This window comes from Mobula hypostoma, chromosome 5, assembly GCF_963921235.1.
Source record: "Mobula hypostoma chromosome 5, sMobHyp1.1, whole genome shotgun sequence".
Lineage (NCBI taxonomy): Eukaryota > Metazoa > Chordata > Chondrichthyes > Myliobatiformes > Myliobatidae > Mobula > Mobula hypostoma.
The window spans coordinates 90536246-90562303 of record NC_086101.1 but is presented as its reverse complement, the minus strand read 5'-3'; the positions used below and the strand labels follow the sequence as shown (position 1 = coordinate 90562303).

Sequence of the window (26058 nt, the reverse complement as noted above, 5' to 3'; positions counted from 1 at the left end):
ATGAGCAAAGAAATGGCAGATGGAATATAGTATCAGGAAGTGTATGGCCATGCACTTTGGTAGAAGAAATTAAAGGGTTGACTATTTTGTAAATAGATAGAAAACACAAAAAAACTGAGATGCAAAGGGACCTTGGAGTCCATGTACAGGATTCCCTAAAGGTTAATTTACAGATTGATTTTGTGGTGAGGAAGGCAAATGTTATGTTAACATTCATTTCAAGAGGACTAGAATATAAAAGCAAGGATGTAAACTTGAGATTTTATAAAGCACAGGTGAGGCCTCATTTGGAATATTGTGAACAGTTTGGGGTCCCTTGTCTGCGAAAGGATGTGCTGAAACTGGAGAGGGTTCAAAGGAGGTTCACAAAAATGATTGCAGGTTTGAATGGCTTGTCATATGAAGAGTGTTTGATGGCTCTGGGCTGTATTCACTAGAATTCAGAAGAATGAGGGGTGATCTCATTGAAACCTATCGAATGGTTGAAGTCCTTGATAGAGTAGATGTGAAGAGGATGTTTCCTATGATGGGAGACTCTTAGTCCAGAGGACACAACCTCAAAATAGAGGTGCATGCTGTTAGAATGAAGATGATGAGGAATTTCTTTAGCCAGAGCATGGTGAATGTGTGGAATTCTATGCTATGGACAGCTGTGGAGCTCGTCTTTATGTATATTTAAGGCAGAGGTTGATAGATTCTTAATTATCCAGGGCATGAGCGGATATGGGGGGAAGGCAGGAAATTGAGACTGAGAAGAAAATTGGATCAGCCATGATGAAATGGTGGAGCAGACTCATTGGGCCAAATTGCCTAATTCTGCTCCTATATCTTACGGTCTTATTTCTAGATAGGGTGCCAAAGACTTTTTGCACTGTACTGTATTTGTTAACATGGAGTGGAGAGTGAGGTTGTAGATCTGATGGGAGAAAAGGATGTTGGGAATAGCAAGGTGGAGCACCGCAGGAGGGTGTGAAGGCGTGCCAGTGTGAGGGGAGTGGGCATGGGTGCAGACACACACAGACAGTCCTGAGACACCAGGGAAAGTCACTTGATTCCAAACAATTGGTTTATTGATCATTACAGAATGAATGGTGCATCCTGTCCTCTTCCTACTCCCAGCCCACGAAAGAGACCCATAATAGAATCAGGTTTATTATCACTCACATATGTCATGAAATTTATTTTTTGTTTTCTTTTGTGGCAGCAGTACAGGGCAATATATAAAATTACTACAGTATTGTGCAAAAATCTTAGGCACCCTAGCAAAGTTATGTGTCACTTTACTTTGTTAAAGGTACTATGTGAATGCAATTATTTTCCTTCGGGAGTAATGTTGCTGAATGACAATTCTTGTGTTGAGTTCCTTTGCTTCCTTTTCTCTAAGATGAGACTGGAATCACCCTGGCATTTATCTATGCACTGCTTCGTGGAATGCCCTGTAAACTGCCAACTCTCAGAATGGTCTTCCTGGTCTCCATGTTCCCGCACTTGTGGACTTGCCGGTATGTAAACAACTTGTCTGGTTCCTTTGGATATTAAAGCACAGGATTTCTAAATTTACTCTAACAAAATAACACTACACTGGGCCATTTGCAAAGTAAATGTTCGTATTAAATCTGGTGCAATTAGGGAATGTGTATATAGTTATCATTAGAACAGTTCTTAACTGCTTTATATCAGTGTGTTTCTATTATGATAAACTTAAAACGAACACAATTTAATGTGTTTTTCTAAATATAGACTGCCTCGTTGACTGAATCTTCCAGGTAAAAGAAATAATTAAAACAAAATTGGCCAAAATTAAAATTATGCAATCCTGTTGGCTCCTGGCAAACATGTCTTGTTTTTCTCTGCAGTTTACAGGTTTAATGGAGAATAGATTTAATAATGGTTCTAGATTTATCCTAAAATATATTTAATGTTCAATATATTTAAACTTAGCACATTTGAATTATTCAGTACTGAGCATTTTGCAATTTCAGATATATTGTAAGTATTGAAAAAGTAAAGGTTATCTAAATTGTTGGTGTGAAATCAATATGCATTTAAGTGGTTGGATTACTGCTGATTAATCACTTTATTTGCATCATAGAGTGTTCTTGTTATTTTTCCATTGGTGGTTATGCTAAACATGCAATTATGATATGAAGTGAACCACAAATGAAATTATAATATTGACTGATTTCAATAGAATCTTTTGATTTGATTAATAATATGCCACTTTTTGATGCAATACTGGCTGGGTGTTCTTGAATGACAGTCTCTAATTTGATGGCTTTTTTGTGATTACAACTTAGCAGGATAGATGCATGTTGCCAGGCATATACCAGCCCTCAGGTGTACACAGTTGGGCAATTAAGTTCAGAATCAGAATCGTGTTTATTATCACTGACATTGGTAATGAAATCTGTTACTTTGTGGCAGCAGGTTAAGATCAACCTTCAAAACCATGGAGCATAGTTAATCAAATGTGTAAATGTAGAACTCTGGGAGATAAGTTTGATTGCAGTAGAGTAAAAGGAACAGTGAAATGACAGTCCACTTTACATCACTTATGATTTTTATTCACATTGAATGCACTTTTTTAGTGATTACATTTCCTCCAGCTTGTGTATCTGAACTATTTGGTGCAGTTACATCTTGGAATATATTGCTGTTCAGCAACAAAAGCAGCATGGGATAGACAGAAACGAGTAATTCCAGAACTAATGTATATGTCAACGCTCTACATTAATCACATCTAGTTATGAATGGTGGTTGATACTTAAGCAACCTAAGGCTTGTTGAGTATCCCAATGGAGATGTGATAGCACAGCCTAATATGAGAATTACAAATGCTATTTCCCTATAAAATGAAAAAGGGAGAAAACCAGTAAATGTGCAGCAATCCATTTCATTAAAGTGGAAAGGAAGCTTTTGGAACCAATAACCCAGAAGCAAATTAACAGTTAAATGCATCATACATGCACAACTTTTGGAAGGCCGACATCATGAACAATGTAAGGATGTTATTATGGACAAATTATGTGTAAATAATTGAACCTTGTTGTGGAAGTAACACGGAGAATGGTGGGGATGCGCCTGGTTTCTGTGAAGCAAAGTACACAGCAGTCCCTAATGTCCCTCTGCTACTGCAATCTTGCATACTTTTCTTTTCCAAAGATTGTACATTCACCAGCAGGATAGGTAGATTTGGAGGGTCTAAGGCCTCTATATTTCAATCATACCTGTAGACCAGCATGCTTTCCACAAGCCCGCAGTACGGGGTCCCCTGATTTTGAGGACTGAAAGATATTTTAAACCACTTAGAATGTTGTTGCTTACTGAAGTATTGATGACTGTGACTGTGGATTTCAGCTGTAGTATGCCTGACTGGGAATATTTGATGATGCCATCAGAGTTACATGCAGAGTCACTATTTATCAGTGCCACCTTTATCAATCATCCAGATCATTAGCGGCAGGAGGAGAAGATGGTGGCATGACGCAACTCGCAGCGGCCACTCCGGTGGTGATGTCTGTTATTTGTCAAGTAGGGTGCTGTGCACAATCCTGATTTGATGGAGACGGATGCGAGAGCACGGAGGAATATCTGGTGAAACTTCTGGTGAAGCTGCTGCTACTGTGTGGTTCAGAATCTCTGGATGGGAAGGCCCTGTGTCCTTGGCTTTGCTTGCTGCTCGGCGGCCGGGGTGGGGTCAAAGCGCTCGGCAGAGGATGGTGCTCAGAGAGGCTGTGTCAGAGGGGCTGGTCGGAGGCTCGAAGTTTTCGGACGGACCCAGAGTCTGCTGCGGTCGGGTGCTTCCAATGGTGCTGCATCAGCAAGTTGGTGGCGCTGGAGGCTCATGGCAGGGAGAGTTTCTCCCTTCTGCCATCTGCGTGAGATGATGAGGCTATCGGGACTTTGAGACTTTTTTTTACCGTGCCCATGGACTGCTCTTTATCAAATTATGGTATTGCTTTGCACTGTTGTAACTATATATTATAATTATGTAGTTTTGTCAGTTTTACTCTTGGTTTGTCCTGTGTTTTCTTGTGATATCATTCTGTAGGAATGTTGTATCATTTTTTAATACATGCATTTCTAAATGACAATAAACAAGGACTGAGTGTCCTCATAATCTAATATTGTGAAAAGTAGCAGACCCAACACAGACCCCAGTAGAACACCACTAGTCACTGTCAGCTAACCAAAAAGGACCTCCTTTATACCCATTCATTGCCTTCTGCTAGTTAGCCAATGTTAGCATCTTTCCTGTAATGCCATGGGTGCTTATCTTGTTTAAAGCCACATGTGTGAAACCATTTCAACAGCCTCTGAAAACCCAGGTAAACAGCATCCACTAACTTTCCCTAGTCAATGCTGCCTGTTAGTTAATCAAAGAGCTCCAACAGATTTGTCTGGCAAGATCTCACCTTAAGGAAACCAAGCTGATTTTGGCCTATTTTATCATGTGCCTCCAAGTACCCTGAAATCTCATCCTTAATATTGGACTCTAAAATCTTACCAACCTCTGAAGGTGACTCTAACCAGACTATAATTTTATGTCTTTTGCTTCCCCTTCGCTTGAAGAGTGGAGTTACATTTGCAATATTCCAGTCCTCTAGAAGCAGTCCTGACTCCAGTGATTCGTGAAGGATAATTACTAATGTCTCCACAATCTCTTTAGCTACGCCTTTCAGAACACTGGGTATAGTCTATCTGCCCAGGTGACTTATCCAATTTCAAAGCTTTCACCTTGCTGGACACCTTCTCCTTAGTTATGAAGACTACAGTCACTTGTACTACTGACACTCAAATTTCTGGCATGTTATTGATGTTTTCCACAGTGAAGACTGACATAAAATACTTATCAAGTTCATCTACCATTTCTCTGTTCCCTAATACACTTTCTCAAAATTAAGTTACCAGTGGTCCAATGTGCATTCTTGCCCCTTTTACTCTTTATATATCTGAGGACATTTTTTGGCATCCTCTTTAGTATTGTTGGCTAGCTTGCCTTCATACTGTATGCCATCTTTTCTCCCTTATTTCTTTTATAGATGCCTTCTATTGTTTTTAACTGCTTCCCAGTCCTCTAGCTTCTTGCTAGTTTTTGCAATATTGAATGCCCTGTCTTTTGATTTTATGCTGTTTTTGTCTTCCCATGTCAGCCATGGTTAACCATTGTAATATTATCTTTCTGAAATGCCTTTTCAATCTCCTGTGGTAATTTATATCCTAAATTCAGAGACCTGTATATAATTCTCTTTTCAACCCTTGCATTTTCTACGCCCTACCCAGATAGATTCGACATCTTTTGATCCTATATCAATTTTTGCTACAGACTTATTTTTTCAATGAATCTCCCCACCCCAAACCCGAACTCCCACCTCCCCCGACCCACCTGCTTGTTTTATCAATACAATGTGCATCCTTGGATGTTTAGCTCCCAGTTGTGACCATCTTTCAGCCACATTCTGTGCTGTCCACAATGCTATACCTGCCAATTTCTAACTGCACTATATGCTGCTCTACCTTGTTTCACATACTATGGCATTCAAATAAAGCATCTTCAGTCCTTTACTCAACATCCTTTTCTCAAATTTGTCTTCATGATGCAAGAACTTAAATTCCTATTCTTTTCTAATCTTTTTGGTCTTTTTTTTAATACTGGGAACTTCATTAATTTCTCTAATCGTGCAATTCGCAAGGACTCTAATGCTAATGTAAAGACATGATTAGTAAGTTTGCTGATGATACTAAAATAGCTCATGTTGTAAATCATATAGAAGTTTATGAAAAATTATGTCATTTCTTTATCAGTGGTCTGAGGATTTACCCATAGCTTTCAATCCAGATATGGTATTGCATTTTGGAAGATCAAACTAAGTAAAGTAGGACTTATTCTCTGATCGGATGGGCCCTGGTGAGTGTTATGCACAGAGAGATCTAAGAGTACAGGTGAAGATCTAAGAGTATAGGGTGGTGAAGAAAGCATTTATCATGCTTGCTTTTTATTGGTCAGAGCACTGAATAAAGGAGTTGGCAAGTTATGTTGCAGTTGAATAAGATGTTGATGAGACTGTACTTGGAAAATTATGTACAATTTTGGTCGCCCGACTATTGCAAAGATGTCATTTAACTGGAAAGAGTACAGAAAAGTTTTCCAGATGCTGCCTTGTCTTACAGTCCTGAGTTAAAAAAATAAAGTTCTATAGACTTGGACTTTATTCCCTGAAACAGAAGATTGCGAAGTGAACTGATAGAGGTTTACAAGATCATGAGAGGCATAGATATAGAGGTGAAAGCACAGTGAGGGTGTATCAAAAACAATTGGGTGTAGCTTCAAGATCAGAGGCAAGCAATTTAAAAGGGACATCAGAAGCAACTTCACCTGAAAGGTGGTATGTTCAGAAAAAGTGCTTGAGTTTGGAACATCAGTAAATTTAAAAGCCATCCAGATAAATACATGGATAGGTGTGATTTAGAGGGCTGAAGTCAAAATGAAAAGAACTGTATTATTAAACTATGTAACATATAAACATACTTTGATTTTGAATTTAGCCCTTATTATCTTACCATACACTACTACCTTGAGTTTTGTTTCTTGTAGGTATTTGTTGGTTCCCTTTTTCCACAATGGATGTGACTCCAAAAATATTCTCAAACATGATTTCCCTCCCCCAAAACTATATTGATTTTGCTCGATCAGCCTATGAATTGGAAATCATTCTATAGTTGACATCATAATGTTAGCATAAATAAGTTTATTTCCTTACCTAAAAATTTCCAGCTTTCTACTTTGTATTTTGAGAGTTTTTCTCATTCTTTTATCATGGAAGATGCAGGAAAATAATTGAGGAACTCAACAGGCCAGGCAGCATCTATGGAAAAGAGTAAACAGTAAACTTCTGATGCGTACTGGTGAAGGGTCTCGGCCTGAAATGTCGACTGTTTACTCTTTTCCATAGATGCTGCATGGCCTGCTGAGTTCCTCCAGCATTTTGTGTGCATTGTTTTGGACTTCCAGCATCTGCAGTTTTACTACTGTTCAGGAAAATAATTCCATTTGACGTTCTTGAGCCCATCTCCCTGTTTGATCAAGATTTTTGTAATTCATTGTAATTTGCTTCATTATCAACAAGACACACCAAATTGCTGATTGTGTCACTCACATTCACATAGAACATTTACATAAAGAGGTCTCAAAACTTCACCCTGGTGCAACCCAGAAGTCATATGTCTCCAGTTGGAGAATAGTCCTTTAGTCATCACCCTCTGCCTCTGATCATTGAACCAATTCTGAATACGCCTGACTAGCTCCATCCCTCTCCGCACCCACAACCACTCAAATCCCTTTCAACTTAACTTTCCAGATTAGCTCCTCACGCAGAATCTTATCAAAGGCCTTACTTCACCATGGCTGACAAGGTAAGTCAAAGAAGCAAAAAAGAGGGCATATAATATAGTAAAAATTAGTGAGAAGTTAGAGGATTGGGAAGCAATTAAAAACCAACAGAAGGCAACTAAAAAAAATATGAAGCAAGGAAAGATGAAATATGAAGGTAAGCTGGCCAACAATATCAAAGAGGGTATCAAAAGTATTTTTCAGATATATAAGGAGCAAAAGAGAGGTGAGAGTGGATATTGAGACATTAGAAAATGATGCTGGAGAGTTAGAATTCGGGGTGAAAAAAGGCAAACAAAATCAGTAAGAATTTTGCATCAGTCTTCACTGTGGAAGACGCTAGCATGATGCAAGAAATTCAGGGGTATCAGTGGGCAGAAGTGAATATAGTTGCTATTACTAAGGAGAAGATGCTGAGGAAGTGGAAAGGTCTGAAGATAGATAAGTCACCTGGATCAGCTGGATTGTACTCCAGGGTTCTGAAAGAGGTAGCTGAAGAGATTGTGGAGGCTTTAGTAATGATTGTTCAAAAATTATTAGTTTCTGGAATGGTTCTGAAGGACTGCAGAATTGAAAATGTCACTTCACTCTTTAAGAAGTGAGGGAGTCAAAATAAATGAAATTATAAGCCAGTTAGCCTGACTTCAGTGGTTGGAAAGATGTTAGAATCCTTTATTAAAGATGAGATTCAGGGTACTTGGAGGTGCATGATAAAGTAGGCCAAATTCAGCATGGTTTCCTTCAGAGAAAATCTTTCTAGACAAATCTCTTGGAATTCTTTGAGGGAATAACAGGAAGGATAGTCAAAGGGGAGTCAGTGGATGTTGTTTATTTGGATTGCCTTTGACAAGGTGCTTAACAAGGTAAGAGCCCATGGTATTACAGGAAAGATACTAGCTTGGATAGAAGATTGGCTAAATGGCAGGAGACAAGGAGTCAGAATAAAGGGGGCCTATTCTGTTTGGCTGCCAATGGCTAATGGTATTCCACAGGACTGCACCCAACAGGATGGAGAAACAACCAATGTGCAAAAGTTAGCAAACTGTGGAAATACAAAAGAAATCATAACAATAATAATAATAATAATAAATAAGAACTAAATATCATGAACATGAAATGAAGAGTCCTTGAACATGAGTCCCTGTGTTGTGAGGAACAGTTCAGTCATGGAATGAGTGAAGTTGAATGAAGTTATCCCCTCTTGTTCAAGAGCCTGCCAGCGAAGGGGTGATGACTGTTCCTGAACCTGGTGGTGTAGTCCTGGGGCTCCTGTACCTTCTTACTGATGGCAGCAGTGTGAAGTGAGTATGACAGGGTGGTGCAGGTCCTTAATGATGGAGGCTGCTTTCCTCTAACACTCTGTGTAGATGTGCTCAATGGTGGGGCGGGCATTACCCGTGACGAACTGGACTGTAATCTTCTATTTTTCATAGGATTTTCTATTCAAGCACATTGGTGTTTCCATACCAGGCCATGATGCAACCAGTCTCAATATATTCTCCACCACACATCTATATAAGTTTGTCAAAGTTTTAGATGCCATGCTGAATCTTTGCAAACGTCTAAGGAAGTAGAGGTGCTGGTGTGCTTTCTTCATAATTGCACTTATGTGCTGGATCCTCTGAAATGATAACACTGACGGATATAAATTTTCTGACCCTCTCCCCCTCTGGTTCCAAAGCTCATGGACCTCTAGTTTCCTCCTCCTGAAGTCAATAATCAGCTCATTGGTCTTACTGACACTGAGAGAAAGATTGCTGTTGCAACACAACTCAGCCAGATTTTCCATCTTCCTCCTGAATTCTGATTCATCACCACCTTTAATTTGGTCGACAACAGTGACATTGTCAGCAAACTTAAATATGACATTGGAGCTGTACTTAGCCTCACAGTCATAAGTATAAAGGGAGTAGTGCGGGAGGCTAAGCATACAGCCTTGTGGTACATCTGTGCTGAGATTGTGGAAGTGACGTTGCTGCCAATCTGGACTGACTGGGCTTTGCAAGTGAGGAAATTGAGGATCCAATTGCACAAGGAGGTACTGATACCAAGTTCTCGAAGCTTATTGGTTAGTTTTGAGGGGATGATATTATTAAATCATCATTCAAAATTGTGGCCAATTTTATAGACAATACAAAAATAGGTGAAGGAGAAGGCAGTGTAGAGTAAACAGGAGCAGTAGGACTTGGACATATTGGGCGGATGGACAAAGAAGTGGCAGATGGAATATAGTGTAGGGAAGTGTATGGTCATGCACTTTAGTAGAAGAAATAAAGACCTTTACAGGCACTTAAAGGCAATTTTCTCCCTTCCTAAATAGAGATAAAATTCAAGCATCAGAGGTGCAAGGGACTTAGGACTCCTTGTGCAGGAATCCCTAAAGGTTAACTTGCAGATTGGATCAGTGGTAAGGAATGCAAATGCAGTGTTAGCATTCATTTCCAGAGGTCTAGAATATAAGAGCAAGGATGTCATACTGAGGCTTTATAGTGCATTGGTCACACTACTCTTGAAATATTGAGAGCAGTTTTATGTCCCTTATCTTAGAAAAGATGTGGCGCATTGGAGATGGTCCAGAAGAAGTTCAAGAGACTGATTCCGGGAATTAAATAGTTAACATTTGAGGAGTGTTTGGTGGCTCTGCGCCTGTACTCACAAGAGTTTGGAAGATTGACAGTGGATCTAGTTGAAACCTATTGAACATTGAAAAGCCTAGATGGAGTGGACATGATGTTTTCTATAGTTGGTGGGTCCAGGAGCAGAAGGCACAGACTCCTATTAGAAGAATGTCCATTTGGAACAGAAATGAGAAGGAATTTCTGTTGGCAGAATGTGATGAATCTCTGGAATTCATTGCTATGGATGGCTGTGGAGGCCAAATCATTGAGCATGTTTAAAGCAGAAGTTGATTGGTTCTTGGTTAGTCAGGGCATCAAAGGTTATGAGGAGGGAAGGCAGGAGAATGGGGTTGAGAGGGATAATAAATCAGTCATGATGGAGTGGTGGAGCAGACTCAATGTGCCAAATGGTTTAATTCTGCACCTATGTCTTATGGTCTTATGGTGTCATCGAAGACTCGACAGCGGTACAGTGGAAAATAGTCTGATTGGTTGCTTCATGGCCTTGTATGGAAACTGCATGCACAGGAACACAAGAGGCTGCAGAGAGTGATGGACTCCACCAATCCCTCACGGGACTTCTCTCCTCTCCTCTCCATCGAGGACATTTGTAAGAGGTGGTGTCTCAGGATGGTGATTTGCATCATCTGGGAATTCCACCACCTGGGCCTTGCCATCTTTTCACTGCTGCTGTCAGGCAGGAGGTACAAGAGCCTGAAGACCCACAGCTCAAAGTTCAACAACAGCTTCTTTCCCTCACCCATCAGTTCCTTCTACGGACCTGAAAGACCTTTGAATTGCATTAATACAGTTTGTCTGTTTTGCTTATTTTTGGAATTGTGGAGCACCGATTGTCACCCAGCCCCAGAAAAATAGGTAAAATTAACCATTCCTCCTGCAGGCACTGCCACATCTGTTGACAGAAATTGTAGAAGATTGCATAGAAACCTTTGTAATAAAGCTTGTAATAATTAAATTCAGTTTGCAGTTTTATTTTCAAACTTTATGGATGACTATTTCTAAACAGTACGTTACACTGTTCAAAGGCTTCATCAGGGTTTTGGCCCAAAGTGTCGATTGTTTATTCATTTCAGTAGATGTTGCCTGACCTGCTGAGTTTCTCCCACATTTTTTGTGTGTTGCTCTAGATTTCCAGCATCTACATCATATCTTGTGTTTATCAACATGGATGTTCTCATCCTGACATACTTTGAGACTCAGTGGGGGAAGGCAGTGTGCAAGAACTCTCTTCATTTTGTTACAGATGCGCATTAGTTATGTGGCCTATTTATTTTAATGTAATGGTTGGCTTGAAATGACGCAAATGAGCAAACAGTACTGAGAAGTTTTTGGACTTCACATGAACTTTTACCCACCACCTCTGACCTCATTTCTTGCATGTTAAAAGGTTAAACTTCACCACTATGACTCAATTTTACAATCCAGTGTTGCCCACAATGCAAATGATTCTTCTGATAAAGGAAATCATCTTTAAGATCCAAAATGATAAAGTAGAACATCAAGTTAGAAGTACTCTCTAATATAAAGAAGCTATTGTTTTAATGCTTAAGTGTACATTTGAAATTGGTAAGTAGTTAAGTTCCATTTAGTTCAGTTTAAATTATTATTTTAATTACTTTCATAACTTAAACATTCCACCTAGTGGATGTCTAGTAATTAAGTTTTTTAAAGATTAAATTGTCTCTAATGTCTTCTGGTTTTGTAACCTAAATATTAATTAAAGTTCAATTTTCATTTTGGTAGATCTTCATGACTGCTATCTTCAGTGCTTTTTCAACTGTGTGGCTATCCCTGGATACAGCATGAATAATTCAGGAATACATTATGTGGAAATTGAAGAATATGTAATGAGAGATCACTTTAGATTCTAGGCAATGCTTGATTTTCTATTCCAACATCTTAGTGTAAGTGGTTTGTCAGCTGTGACCTCACTCTCTAGTTTTCAATTTTAGCTTGAAGCTGAGTAATAAAAAAAAATCTCGACTGATAAATCTTTCTGAGTGTATGACCCCATCAAAAGCTCCTGTGATTGTAATACAAAATATATAACAATATTGTTAAAGGAGTCCAAGTTTGCCTCACTTTGCATTGGTCATCACCATGACTGTTACCAAGAGATCAGTAAGCTGTTCTGTGGAGATTGTATCTTTCTGTTCATTCTGCAGCCACTAAATTGTGTGTTATACTGTTGAAACCAAAATTGGATCACACATAGAAACTTTATTTATCAGAAGACCTCTTGATCTTTAGAATAATTGCAATATAATCTAATCATTACCTCTGATTGTCCCTGAAAAGATAAATCAGAAATGTTATCAACCTTATTTATAATCTTTAAACCAATAGTATTTAGGCTCGGATACGTAGTACATCCTGTACTGTGTAGGAAGTACAGTATTGGAGTATGGAGGATGGGGGGAGAAGGCAATTAATCATCTTGGTTCTCTCTGCCTGGACACTACCCAGCAGTTTCTGTACCCCTGCTTTGAGTGGCCTGTGACACTTTTTCTCATTATCTATCTCCAGATGAAAACAATTATCTCACTGTCAAGTCAAAAAAGAAAGTAGAAAATTGACTGCCTTAACTCACAAAAGTTTTGTAACAAAACGATTAGATTGAACTTGAAATTAGAAAAGCAGACTTGGATTCTTTTTTAAATCATCTCTTTCATGACTGCCAGGCAGCTAAATTGGATAGTTCTGAAAAATGGGCAAAGTGATGTGGGATTAATCTGATCCCTTTGCTTCTGAAACAGGCAACATGCCAACTTCGTCCTGCCTGCAAATTAACATGAATTCAGTATGCATAAATCACTAACCATCCTCGGGTGGCTTGAATTATGTAAATGGCCTGTGCCACTTCAAACCAGCATGAAGAGTTATAGGGAAATTACTTTCTGGCAGAGGTGAATGGTAGAGATGAATATGAATCTTATTCTGACATGCTACGCAGGAGGAGGTAAGTGTGAGATTTTTCAATGAGTCTTGGAAGTCATGCTGGAAGTGGTGATGGCAGAGAACAGAAAATTGCCCAAATAAAGTCACTGGGGTCAGGTAGCTGGCAGTCAATGCCAGGAGCAAGAACATGGACACAATGTTGCAGAATACTCAGTAATCTTGATGGGTCGTTGAGATCAATGTTTGCTTCTTTAATGCCATCTCACAACATTACAATCCTAGCCAAAATAAGTACTCAAATCACCACTCCCCGAGTAACAATCATTACAGCTCATTCATTGTGCCACTCACCCAGTAACAATCATTATAGCTCAGTGTGCCACACACCCAGTAACAATCATTACAGCTCACTCAGTGTGCTACTCACCCAGTAACAATCGTTACAGCTCACTCAGTGTGCCACACACCCAGTAATAATTGTACAGCTCAGTCAGTGTGCCACACACCCAGTAACAATCATTACAGCTCAGTCAGTGTGCCACACACCCAGTAACAATCATTACAGCTCAGTCAGTGTGCCACTCACTAGGTAACTATCATTACAGCTCAGTCAGTGTGGCACTCACCCAATAACAATCATTACAGCTCACACAGTGTGCCACACACCCAATAACAATCATTACAGCTCACTCAGTGTGCCACTCACCCAGTAACAAACATTACAGCTCACTCAGTGTGCCACACACCCAGTAACAATCGTTACAGCTCACTCAGTGTGCCACTCACCCAGTAACATTCATTACAGCTCACTCAGTGTGCCACACACCCAGTAACAATCGTTACAGCACACTCAGTGTGCCACTCACCCAGTAACAATCATTACAGCTCACTCAGTGTGCCACACACCCAGTAACAATCGTTACAGCTCACTCAGTGTGCCACTCACCCAGTAACAATCATTACAGCTCACTCAGTGTGGCACTCACCCAGTAACAATCATTACAGCTCAGTCAGTGTGCCACACACCCAGTAACTATCATTAAAGCTCAGTCAGTGTGGCACTCACCTAGTAACAATCATTACAGCTCAGTGTGCCAGTAACCCAGTAACAATCATTACAGCTCACTCAGTGTGCTACTCACCCAGTAACAATCATTACAGCTCACTCAGTGTGCCACTCACTCAGTAACAATCATTACAGCTCAGTCAGTGTGGCACTCACCCAGTAACAATCATTACAGCTCACTCAGTGTGCCACTCACCCAGTAACAATCATTACAGCTCAGTCAGTGTGCTACACACCCAGTAACAATCATTACAGCTCACTCAGTGTGCCACTCACGCAGTAACAATCATTACAGCTCACTCAGTGTGCTACTCACCCAGTAACAATTGTTACAGCTCACTCAGTGTGGCAGTGACCCAGTAACAATCGTCACAGCTCACTCAGTGTGCCACTCACCCAGTAACAATCATTACAGCTCACTCAGTGTGGCACTCACCCAGTAACAATCATTACAGCTCAGTCAGTGTGCCACACACCCAGTAACTATCATTACAGCTCAGTCAGTGTGGCACTCACCTAGTAACAATCATTACAGCTCAGTGTGCCAGTAACCCAGTAACAATCATTACAGCTCACTCAGTGTGCTACTCACCCAGTAACAATCATTACAGCTCACTCAGTGTGCCACTCACTCAGTAACAATCATTACAGCTCAGTCAGTGTGGCACTCACCCAGTAACAATCATTACAGCTCAGTCAGTGTGCTACACACCCAGTAACAATCATTACAGCTCACTCAGTGTGCCACTCACACAGTAACAATCATCACAGCTCACTCAGTGTGCCACTCACACAGTAACAATCATTACAGCTCAGTCAGTGTGGCACTCACCCAGTAACAATCATTACAGCTCAGTCAGTGTGCTACACACCCAGTAACAATCATTACAGCTCACTCAGTGTGGCAGTGACCCAGTAACAATCGTCACAGCTCACTCAGTGTGCCACAAACCCAGTAACAATCATTATACCTCACTCAGTGTGGCACTCACACAGTAACAATTATTACAGCTCAGTCAGTGTGCCACTCACCCAGTAACAATCATTACAGCTCACTCAGTGTGCCACACACCCAATAACAATCATTACAGCTCACTCAGTGTGGCAGTGACCCAGTAACAATCGTCACAGCTCACTCAGTGTGCCACAAACCCAGTAACAATCATTATACCTCACTCAGTGAGCCACACACCCAGTAACAAACATTACAGCTCACTCAGTGTGCCACACACCCAGTAACAATCGTTACAGCTCACTCAGTGTGCCACTCACCCAGTAACATTAATTACAGCTCACTCAGTGTGCCACACACCCAGTAACAATCATTACAGCACACTCAGTGTGCCACTCACCCAGTAACAATCATTACAGCTCACTCAGTGTGCCACACACCCAGTAACAATCGTTACAGCTCACTCAGTGTGCCACTCACCCAGTAACAATCATTACAGCTCACTCAGTGTGGCACTCACCCAGTAACAATCATTACAGCTCAGTCAGTGTGCCACACACCCAGTAACTATCATTACAGCTCAGTCAGTGTGGCACTCACCTAGTAACAATCATTACAGATCAGTGTGCCAGTAACCCAGTAACAATCATTACAGCTCACTCAGTGTGCTACTCACCCAGTAACAATCATTACAGCTCACTCAGTGTGCCACTCACTCAGTAACAATCATTACAGCTCAGTCAGTGTGGCACTCACCCATTAACAATCATTACAGCTCAGTCAGTGTGCTACACACCCAGTAACAATCATTACAGCTCACTCAGTGTGCCACTCACCCAGTAACAATCATCACAGCTCACTCAGTGTGCCACTCACTCAGTAACAATCATTACAGCTCAGTCAGTGTGGCACTCACCCAGTAACAATCATTACAGCTCAGTCAGTGTGCTACACACCCAGTAACAGTCATTACAGCTCACTCAGTGTGCCACACACCCAGTAACAATCGTTACAGCTCACTCAGTGTGCCACTCACCCAGTAACAATCATTACAGCTCAGTCAGTGTGGCACTCACCTAGTAACAATCATTACAGCTCAGTGTGCCAGTAACCCAGTAACAATCATTACAGCTCACTCAGTGTGCTACTCACCCAGTAACAATCATTACAGCTCACTCAGTGTGCCACTCACTCAGTAACAATCATTACAGCTCAGTCAGTGTGGCACTCACCCAGTAACAATCATTACAGCTCAGTCAGTGTGCTACACACCCAGTAACAATCATTACAGCTCACTCAGTGTGCCACTCACCCAGTAACAATCATCACAGCTCACTCAGTGTGCCACTCACTCAGTAACAATCATTACAGCTCAGTCAGTGTGGCACTCACCCAGTAACAATCATTACAGCTCAGTCAGTGTGCTGCACACCCAGTAACAATCATTACAGCTCACTCAGTGTGCCACTCACCCAGTAACAATCATTACAGCTCACTCAGTGTGGCACTCACCCAGTAACAATCATCACAGCTCACTCAGTGAGCCACTCACTCAGTAACAATCATTACAGCTCAGTCAGTGTGGCACTCACCCAGTAACAATCATTACAGCTCAGTCAGTGTGCTACACACCCAGTAACAATCATTACAGCTCACTCAGTGTGCCACTCACCCAGTAACAATCATTACAGCTCACTCAGTGTGCTACTCTCCCAGTAACAATCGTTACAGCTCACTCAGTGTGGCAGTGACCCAGTAACAATCGTCACAGCTCACTCAGTGTGCCACAAACCCAGTAACAATCATTATACCTCACTCAGTGTGGCACTCACACAGTAACAATTATTACAGCTCAGTCAGTGTGGCACTCATTCAGTAACAATCATTACAGCTCAGTCAGTGTGCTACACACCCAGTAACAATCATTACAGCTCACTCAGTGTGCCACACACCCAGTAACAATCGTTACAGCTCACTCAGTGTGCCACTCACCCAGTAACAATCATTACAGCTCACTCAGTGTGGCACTCACCCAGTAACAATCATTACAGCTCAGTCAGTGTGCCACACACCCAGTAACTATCATTACAGCTCAGTCAGTGTGGCACTCACCTAGTAACAATCATTACAGCTCAGTGTGCCAGTAACCCAGTAACAATCATTACAGCTCACTCAGTGTGCTACTCACCCAGTAACAATCATTACAGCTCACTCAGTGTGCCACTCACTCAGTAACAATCATTACAGCTCAGTCAGTGTGGCACTCACCCAGTAACAATCATTACAGCTCAGTCAGTGTGCTACACACCCAGTAACAATCATTACAGCTCACTCAGTGTGCCACTCACCCAGTAACAATCATCACAGCTCACTCAGTGTGCCACTCACTCAGTAACAATCATTACAGCTCAGTCAGTGTGGCACTCACCCAGTAACAATCATTACAGCTCAGTCAGTGTGCTACACACCCAGTAACAATCATTACAGCTCACTCAGTGTGCCACTCACCCAGTAACAATCATTACAGCTCACTCAGTGTGCTACTCACCCAGTAACAATTGTTACAGCTCACTCAGTGTGGCAGTGACCCAGTAACAATCGTCACAGCTCACTCAGTGTGCCACAAACCCAGTAACAATCATTATACCTCACTCAGTGAGCCACACACCCAGTAACAATCATTACAGCTCACTCAGTGTGGCACTCACCCAGTAACAATCATTACAGCTCACTCAGTGTGGCACTCACTGAGTAACAATCATTACAGCACACACAGTGTGCCACACACCCAATAACAATCATTACAGCTCACTCAGTGTGCCACACACCTAGTAACAATCATTACAGCTCACTCAGTGTGGCACTCACCCAGTAACAATCATTACAGCTCACTCAGTGTGGCACTCACCCAGTAACAATCATTACAGCTCACTCAGTGTGCCACTCACTCAGTAACAATCATTACAGCTCAGTCAGCGTGGCACGCACTCAGTAACAATCATTACAGCTCAGTCAGTGTGCTACACACCCAGTAAAAATCATTACAGCTCACTCAGTGTGCCACTCACGCAGTAACAATCATTAGAGCTCACTCAGTGTGCTACTCACCCAGTAACAATCGTTACAGCTCACTCAGTGTGGCACTGACCCAGTAACAATCGTCACAGCTCACTCAGTGTGCCACACACCCAGTAACAATTATTACAGCTCACTCAGTGTGGCACTCACCCAGTAACAATCATTACAGCTCACTCAGTGTGGCACTCACTCAGTAACAATCATTACAGCTCACTCAGTGTGCCACACACCCAATAACAATCATTACAGCTCACTCAGTGTGCCACACACCCAGCAGCAATCGTTACAGCTCACTCAGTGTCCGACACACCCAGTAACATTCATTACAGCTCCCTCAGTGTGGCACTCACCCAGTAACAATCATTACAGCTCACTCAGTGTGGCACTCACCGAGTAACAATCATTACAGCTCACTCAGTGTGCCACACACACAGTAACAATCATTACAGCTCACTCAGTGTGCTACTCACCCAGTAACAATCGTTACAGCTCACTCAGTGTTGCACTCACCCAGTAACAATCATTACAGCTCACTCAGTGTACGACTCACCCAATAACAATCATTACAGCTCACTCAGTGGCACCCACCCAGTAACAACCATTATAGCTCACTCAGTGTGCCACACACCCAGTAACAATCATTACAGCTCACTCAGTGTGCCACACACCTAGTAACAATCATTACAGCTCACTCAGTGTGCCAGTCACCGTGTATCAATCATTACAGCTCACTCAGTGCGGCACTCACCTAGTAACAATCGTTACAGCTCACTCAGTGTGCCACACACCCAGTAACAATCATACAGCTCACTCAGTGTGCCACACACCCAGTAACAATCGTTACAGCTCACTCAGTGTGCCACTCACCCAGTAACAATCATTACAGCTCACTCAGTGTGGCACTCACCCAGTAACAATCATTACAGCTCAGTCAGTGTGCCACACACCCAGTAACTATCATTACAGCTCAGTCAGTGTGGCACTCACCTAGTAACAATCATTACAGCTCAGTGTGCCAGTAACCCAGTAACAATCATTACAGCTCACTCAGTGTGCTACTCACCCAGTAACAATCATTACAGCTCACTCAGTGTGCCACTCACTCAGTAACAATCTTACAGCTCAGTCAGTGTGGCACTCACCCAGTAACAATCATTACAGCTCAGTCAGTGTGCTGCACACCCAGTAACAATCATTACAGCTCACTCAGTGTGCCACTCACCCAGTAACAATCATTACAGCTCACTCAGTGTGGCACTCACCCAGTAACAATCATCACAGCTCACTCAGTGAGCCACTCACTCAGTAACAATCATTACAGCTCAGTCAGTGTGGCACTCACCCAGTAACAATCATTACAGCTCAGTCAGTGTGCTACACACCCAGTAACAATCATTACAGCTCACTCAGTGTGCCACTCACCCAGTAACAATCATTACAGCTCACTCAGTGTGCTACTCTCCCAGTAACAATCGTTACAGCTCACTCAGTGTGGCAGTGACCCAGTAACAATCGTCACAGCTCACTCAGTGTGCCACAAACCCAGTAACAATCATTATACCTCACTCAGTGTGGCACTCACACAGTAACAATTATTACAGCTCAGTCAGTGTGGCACTCACCCAGTAACAATCATTACAGCTCAGTCAGTGTGCTACACACCCAGTAACAATCATTACAGCTCACTCAGTGTGCCACTCACCCAGTAACAATCATTACAGCTCACTCAGTGTGCTACTCACCCAGTAACAATCGTTACAGCTCACTCAGTGTGGCAGTGACCCAGTAACAATCGTCACAGCTCACTCAGTGTGCCACAAACCCAGTAACAATCATTATACCTCACTCAGTGTGGCACTCACCCAGTAACAATCATTACAGCTCACTCAGTGTGGCACTCACCGAGTAACAATCATTACAGCACACACAGTGTGCCACACACCCAATAACAATCATTACAGCTCACTCAGTGTGCCACACACCTAGTAACAATCATTACAGTTCACTCAGTGTGGCACTCACCCAGTAACAATCATTACAGCTCACTCAGTGTGCCACTCACTCAGTAACAATCATTACAGCTCAGTCAGCGTGGCACTCACTCAGTAACAATCATTACAGCTCAGTCAGTGTGCTACACACCCAGTAACAATCATTACAGCTCACTCAGTGTGCTACTCACCCAGTAACAATCGTTACAGCTCACTCAGTGTGGCACTGACCCAGTAACAATCGTCACAGCTCACTCAGTGTGCCACACACCCAGTAACAATTATTACAGCTCACTCAGTGTGGCACTCACCCAGTAACAATCATTACAGCTCACTCAGTGCGGCACTCACCCAGTAACAATCATTACAGCTCACTCAGTGTGCCACACACACAGTAACAATCATTACAGCTCACTCAGTGTGCTACTCACCCAGTAACAATCGTTACAGCTCACTCAGTGTTGCACTCACCCAGTAACAATCATTACAGCTCAGTGTGCCAGTAACCCAGTAACAATCATTACAGCTCACTCAGTGTGCTACTCACCCAGTAACAATCATTACAGCTCACTCAGTGTGCCACACACTCAGTAACAATCATTACAGCTCAGTCAGTGTGGCTCTCACCCAGTAACAATCATTACAGCTCAGTCAGTGTGCTACACACCCAGTAACAATCATTACAGCTCACTCAGTGTGCCACTCACCCAGTAACAATCATTACAGCTCACTCAGTGTGGCACTCACCCAGTAACAATCATCACAGCTCACTCAGTGTGCCACTCACTCAGTAACAATCATTACAGCTCAGTCAGTGTGGCACTCACCCAGTAACAATCATTACAGCTCAGTCAGTGTGCTACACACCCAGTAACAATCATTACAGCTCACTCAGTGTGCCACTCACCCAGTAACAATCATTACAGCTCACTCAGTGTGCTACTCACCCAGTAACAATCGTTGCAGCTCACTCAGTGTGGCAGTGACCCAGTAACAATCGTCACAGCTCACTCAGTGTGCCACAAACCCAGTAACAATCATTATACCTCACTCAGTGTGGCACTCACACAGTAACAATTATTACAGCTCAGTCAGTGTGGCACTCACCCAGTAACAATCATTACAGCTCAGTCAGTGTGGCACTCACCCAGTAACAATCGTTACAGCTCACTCAGTGTGGCAGTGACCCAGTAACAATCGTCACAGCTCACTCAGTGTGCCACAAACCCAGTAACAATCATTATACCTCACTCAGTGTGGCACTCACCCAGTAACAATCATTACAGCTCACTCAGTGTGGCACTCACCGAATAACAATCATTACAGCACACACAGTGTGCCACACACCCAATAACAATCATTACAGCTCACTCAGTGTGCCACACACCTAGTAACAATCATTACAGTTCACTCAGTGTGGCACTCACCCAGTAACAATCATTACAGCTCACTCAGTGTGGCACTCACCCAGTAACAATCATTACAGCTCACTCAGTGTGCCACTCACTCAGTAACAATCATTACAGCTCAGTCAGCGTGGCACTCACTCAGTAACAATAATTACAGCTCAGTCAGTGTGCTACACACCCAGTAACAATCATTACAGCTCACTCAGTGTGCTACTCACCCAGTAACAATCGTTACAGCTCACTCAGTGTGGCACTGACCCAGTAACAATCGTCACAGCTCACTCAGTGTGCCACACACCCAGTAACAATTATTACAGCTCACTCAGTGTGGCACTCACCCAGTAACAATCATTACAGCTCACTCAGTGTGGCACTCACCCAGTAACAATCATTACAGCTCACTCAGTGTGCCACACACACAGTAACAATCATTACAGCTCACTCAGTGTGCTACTCACCCAGTAACAATCGTTACAGCTCACTCAGTGTTGCACTCACCCAGTAACAATCATTACAGCTCACTCAATGTTGCACTCACCCAGTAACAATCATTACAGCTCACTCAGTGTGCGACTCACCCAATAACAATCATTACAGCTCACTCAGTGTGGCACCTACCCAGTAACAACCATTACAGCTCTCTCAGTGTGCCACACACCCAGTAACAATCATTACAGCTCACTCAGTGTGCCACACACCTAGTAACAATCATTACAGCTCACTCAGTGTGCCAGTCACCGTGTAACAATCATTACAGCTCACTCAGTGTGGCACTCACCTAGTAACAATCGTTACAGCTCACTCAGTGTGCCACACACCCAGTAACAATCATTATAGCTCACTCAGTGTGCCACACACCCAGTAACAATCATTACAGCTCACTCAGTGTGGCACTCACCTAGTAACAATCATTACAGCTCACTCAGTGTGCCACTCACCTAGTAACAATCATTACAGCTCACTCAGTGTGGCACTCACCCAGTAACAATCATTACAGCTCACTCAGTGTGCCACACACCCAGTAACAATCATTATAGCGCACTCAGTGTGCCACTCACCTAGTAACAATCATTACAGCTCACTCAGTGTGGCACTCACCCAATAACAATCGTTACAGCTTACTCAGTGTGCCACACACCCAGTAACAATCATAATAGCTCACTCAGTGTGGCACTCACCCAGTAACAATCGTTACAGCTCACTCAGTGTGCCACACACCCAGGAACTATCATTATAGCTCACTCAGTGTGCCACACACACAGTAACAATCATTACAGATCACTCAGTGTGCTACTCAGCCTGTAACAATCGTTGCAGCTCATTCAGTGTGGCACTCACCTAGTAACAATCATTACAGCTCACTCAGTGTGCTACTCACCCAGTAGCAATCATTATAGCTCACTCAGTGTGCCACACACCCAGTAACAATCATTACAGCTCCCTTAGTGTGCCACTGACCTAGTAACAATCATTGCAGCTCACTCAGTGTGGTATTCACCCAGTAACGAGCATTACAGCTCACTCAGTGTGCCACACACCCAGTAACAATCATTATAGCTCACTCGGTGTGGCTCTCACCCAGTAACAATCGTTACAGCTCACTCAGTGTGCCACACACCCAGTAACAATCATCATAGCTCACTCAGTGTGGCACTCACCCAGTAACAATCTTTACAGCTCATTCAGTGTGCCACACACCCAGTAACAATCATTACAGCTCACCCAGTGTGCTACTCACCCAGTAACAATCATTACAGCTCAGTCAGTGTGCCACACACCCAGTAACAATCATTACAGCTCACTCAGTGTGCCACTCACCCAATAACAATCATTACAGCTCACTCAGTGTGCCACACACCCAGTAACAATCGTTACAGCTCAGTGTGCCACACACCCAGTAACAATCGTTACAGCTCACTCAGTGTGCCACACACCCAGTAACAATCATTACAGCTCACTCAGTGTGCCACTCACTCAGTAACAATCATTACAGCTCAGTCAGTGTGCTACACACACAGTAACAATCATTACAGCTCAGTGTGCCACTCACCCAGTAACAATCATTGCAGCTCACTCAGTGTGCCACACACACAGTAACAATCGTTACAGCTCAGTGTGGCACTCACCCATTAACAATCATTACAGCTCAGTGTGGCACTCACCCAGTAACAATTATTACAGCTCACTCAGTGTGCCACACACCCAGTATCAATCATTACAGCTCACTCAGTGTGCCACTCACCCAGTAACAATCAATACAGCTCACTCAGTGTGCCACTCACCCAGTAACAATCATTACAGCTCACTCAGTGTGGCACTCACCCAGTAACAATTGTTACAGCTCACTCAGTGTGGCACACACCCAGTAACAATCATTACAGCCCACTCAGTGTGCTACTCACCCAGTAACAATCGTTACCGCTCACTGAGTGTGCCACTCACCCAGTAACAATCATTACAGCTCACTCAGTGTGGCACTCACCCAGTAACAATCATTACAGCTCACCCAGTGTGGTACTCACTCAGTAACAATCATTACAGCTCAGTCAGTGTGGCACTCACCCAGTAACAATCATTACAGCTCAGTCAGTGTGCTACACACCCAGTAACTATCATTACAGCTCACTCAGTGTGCTACTCACCCAGTAACAATCATTACAGCTCACTCAGTGTGGTACTCACCCAGTAACAATCATTACAGCTCATTCAGTGTGGCACACACCCAGTAACAATCATTACAGCTCACTCAGTGTGCTACTCACCCAGTAACAATCATTACAGCTCACCCAGTGTGGTACTCACTCAGTAACAATCATTACAGCTCAGTCAGTGTGGCACTCACCCAGTAACAATCATTACAGCTCAGTCAGTGTGCTACACACCCAGTAACAATCATTACAGCTCACTCAGTGTGCCACTCACCCAGTAACAATCATCACAGCTCACTCAGTGTGCCACTCACTCAGTAACAATCATTACAGCTCAGTCAGTGTGGCACTCACCCAGTAACAATCATTACAGCTCAGTCAGTGTGCTACACACCCAGTAACAATCATTACAGCTCACTCAGTGTGCCACTCACCCAGTAACAATCATTACAGCTCACTCAGTGTGCTACTCACCCAGTAACAATTGTTACAGCTCACTCAGTGTGGCAGTGACCCAGTAACAATCGTCACAGCTCACTCAGTGTGCCACAAACCCAGTAACAATCATTATACCTCACTCAGTGAGCCACACACCCAGTAACAATCATTACAGCTCACTCAGTGTGGCACTCACCCAGTAACAATCATTACAGCTCACTCAGTGTGGCACTCACTGAGTAACAATCATTACAGCACACACAGTGTGCCACACACCCAATAACAATCATTACAGCTCACTCAGTGTGCCACACACCTAGTAACAATCATTACAGCTCACTCAGTGTGGCACTCACCCAGTAACAATCATTACAGCTCACTCAGTGTGGCACTCACCCAGTAACAATCATTACAGCTCACTCAGTGTGCCACTCACTCAGTAACAATCATTACAGCTCAGTCAGTGTGCTACACACCCAGTAAAAATCATTACAGCTCACTCAGTGTGCCACTCACCCAGTAACAATCATTAGAGCTCACTCAGTGTGCTACTCACCCTGTAACAATCGTTACAGCTCACTCAGTGTGGCACTGACCCAGTAACAATCGTCACAGCTCACTCAGTGTGCCACACACCCAGTAACAATTATTACAGCTCACTCAGTGTGGCACTCACCCAGTAACAATCATTACAGCTCACTCAGTGTGGCACTCACTCAGTAACAATCATTACAGCTCACTCAGTGTGCCACACACCCAATAACAATCATTACAGGTCACTCAGTGTGCCACACACCCAGCAGCAATCGTTACAGCTCACTCAGTGTCCGACACACCCAGTAACATTCATTACAGCTCACTCAGTGTGGCACTCACCCAGTAACAATCATTACTGCTCCCTCAGTGTGGCACTCACCCAGTAACAATCATTACAGCTCACTCAGTGTGGCACTCACCGAGTAACAAGCATTACAGCTCACTAAGTGTGCCACACACACAGTAACAATCATTACAGCTCACTCAGTGTGCTACTCACCCAGTAACAATCGTTACAGCTCACTCAGTGTTGCACTCACCCAGTAACTATCATTACAGCTCACTCAGTGTACGACTCACCCAATAACAATCATTACAGCTCACTCAGTGGCACCCACCCAGTAACAACCATTATAGCTCACTCAGTGTGCCACACACCCAGTAACAATCATTACAGCTCACTCAGTGTGCCACACACCTAGTAACAATCATTACAGCTCACTCAGTGTGCCAGTCACCGTGTATCAATGATTACAGCTCACTCAGTGCGGCACTCACCTAGTAACAATCGTTACAGCTCACTCAGTGTGCCACACACCCAGTAACAATCATACAGCTCACTCAGTGTGCCACACACCCAGTAACAATCGTTACAGCTCACTCAGTGTGCCACTCACCCAGTAACAATCATTACAGCTCACTCAGTGTGGCACTCACCCAGTAACAATCATTACAGCTCAGTCAGTGTGCCACACACCCAGTAACTATCATTACAGCTCAGTCAGTGTGGCAC

At 42.9% G+C, this 26058-nt stretch overlaps 1 protein-coding gene across 3 annotated transcripts in view; it reads left to right on the top strand.

Annotated features, from left to right (window-relative positions):
* thsd7ba (thrombospondin, type I, domain containing 7Ba) overlaps positions 1 to 26058 on the top strand; it is a 1092806-nt gene that overhangs the window by 948654 nt on the left and 118094 nt on the right. For 2 of the 3 annotated variants that reach the window (XM_063047545.1, XM_063047546.1), the window contains exon 20: positions 1385 to 1502. In XM_063047545.1, the coding sequence (XP_062903615.1) occupies positions 1385 to 1502 (118 nt within the window). Of the gene's footprint in view, positions 1 to 1384; positions 1503 to 11772; positions 11970 to 26058 lie in introns of those variants that run through there. The other variant, XM_063047547.1, reaches the window with a different exon arrangement.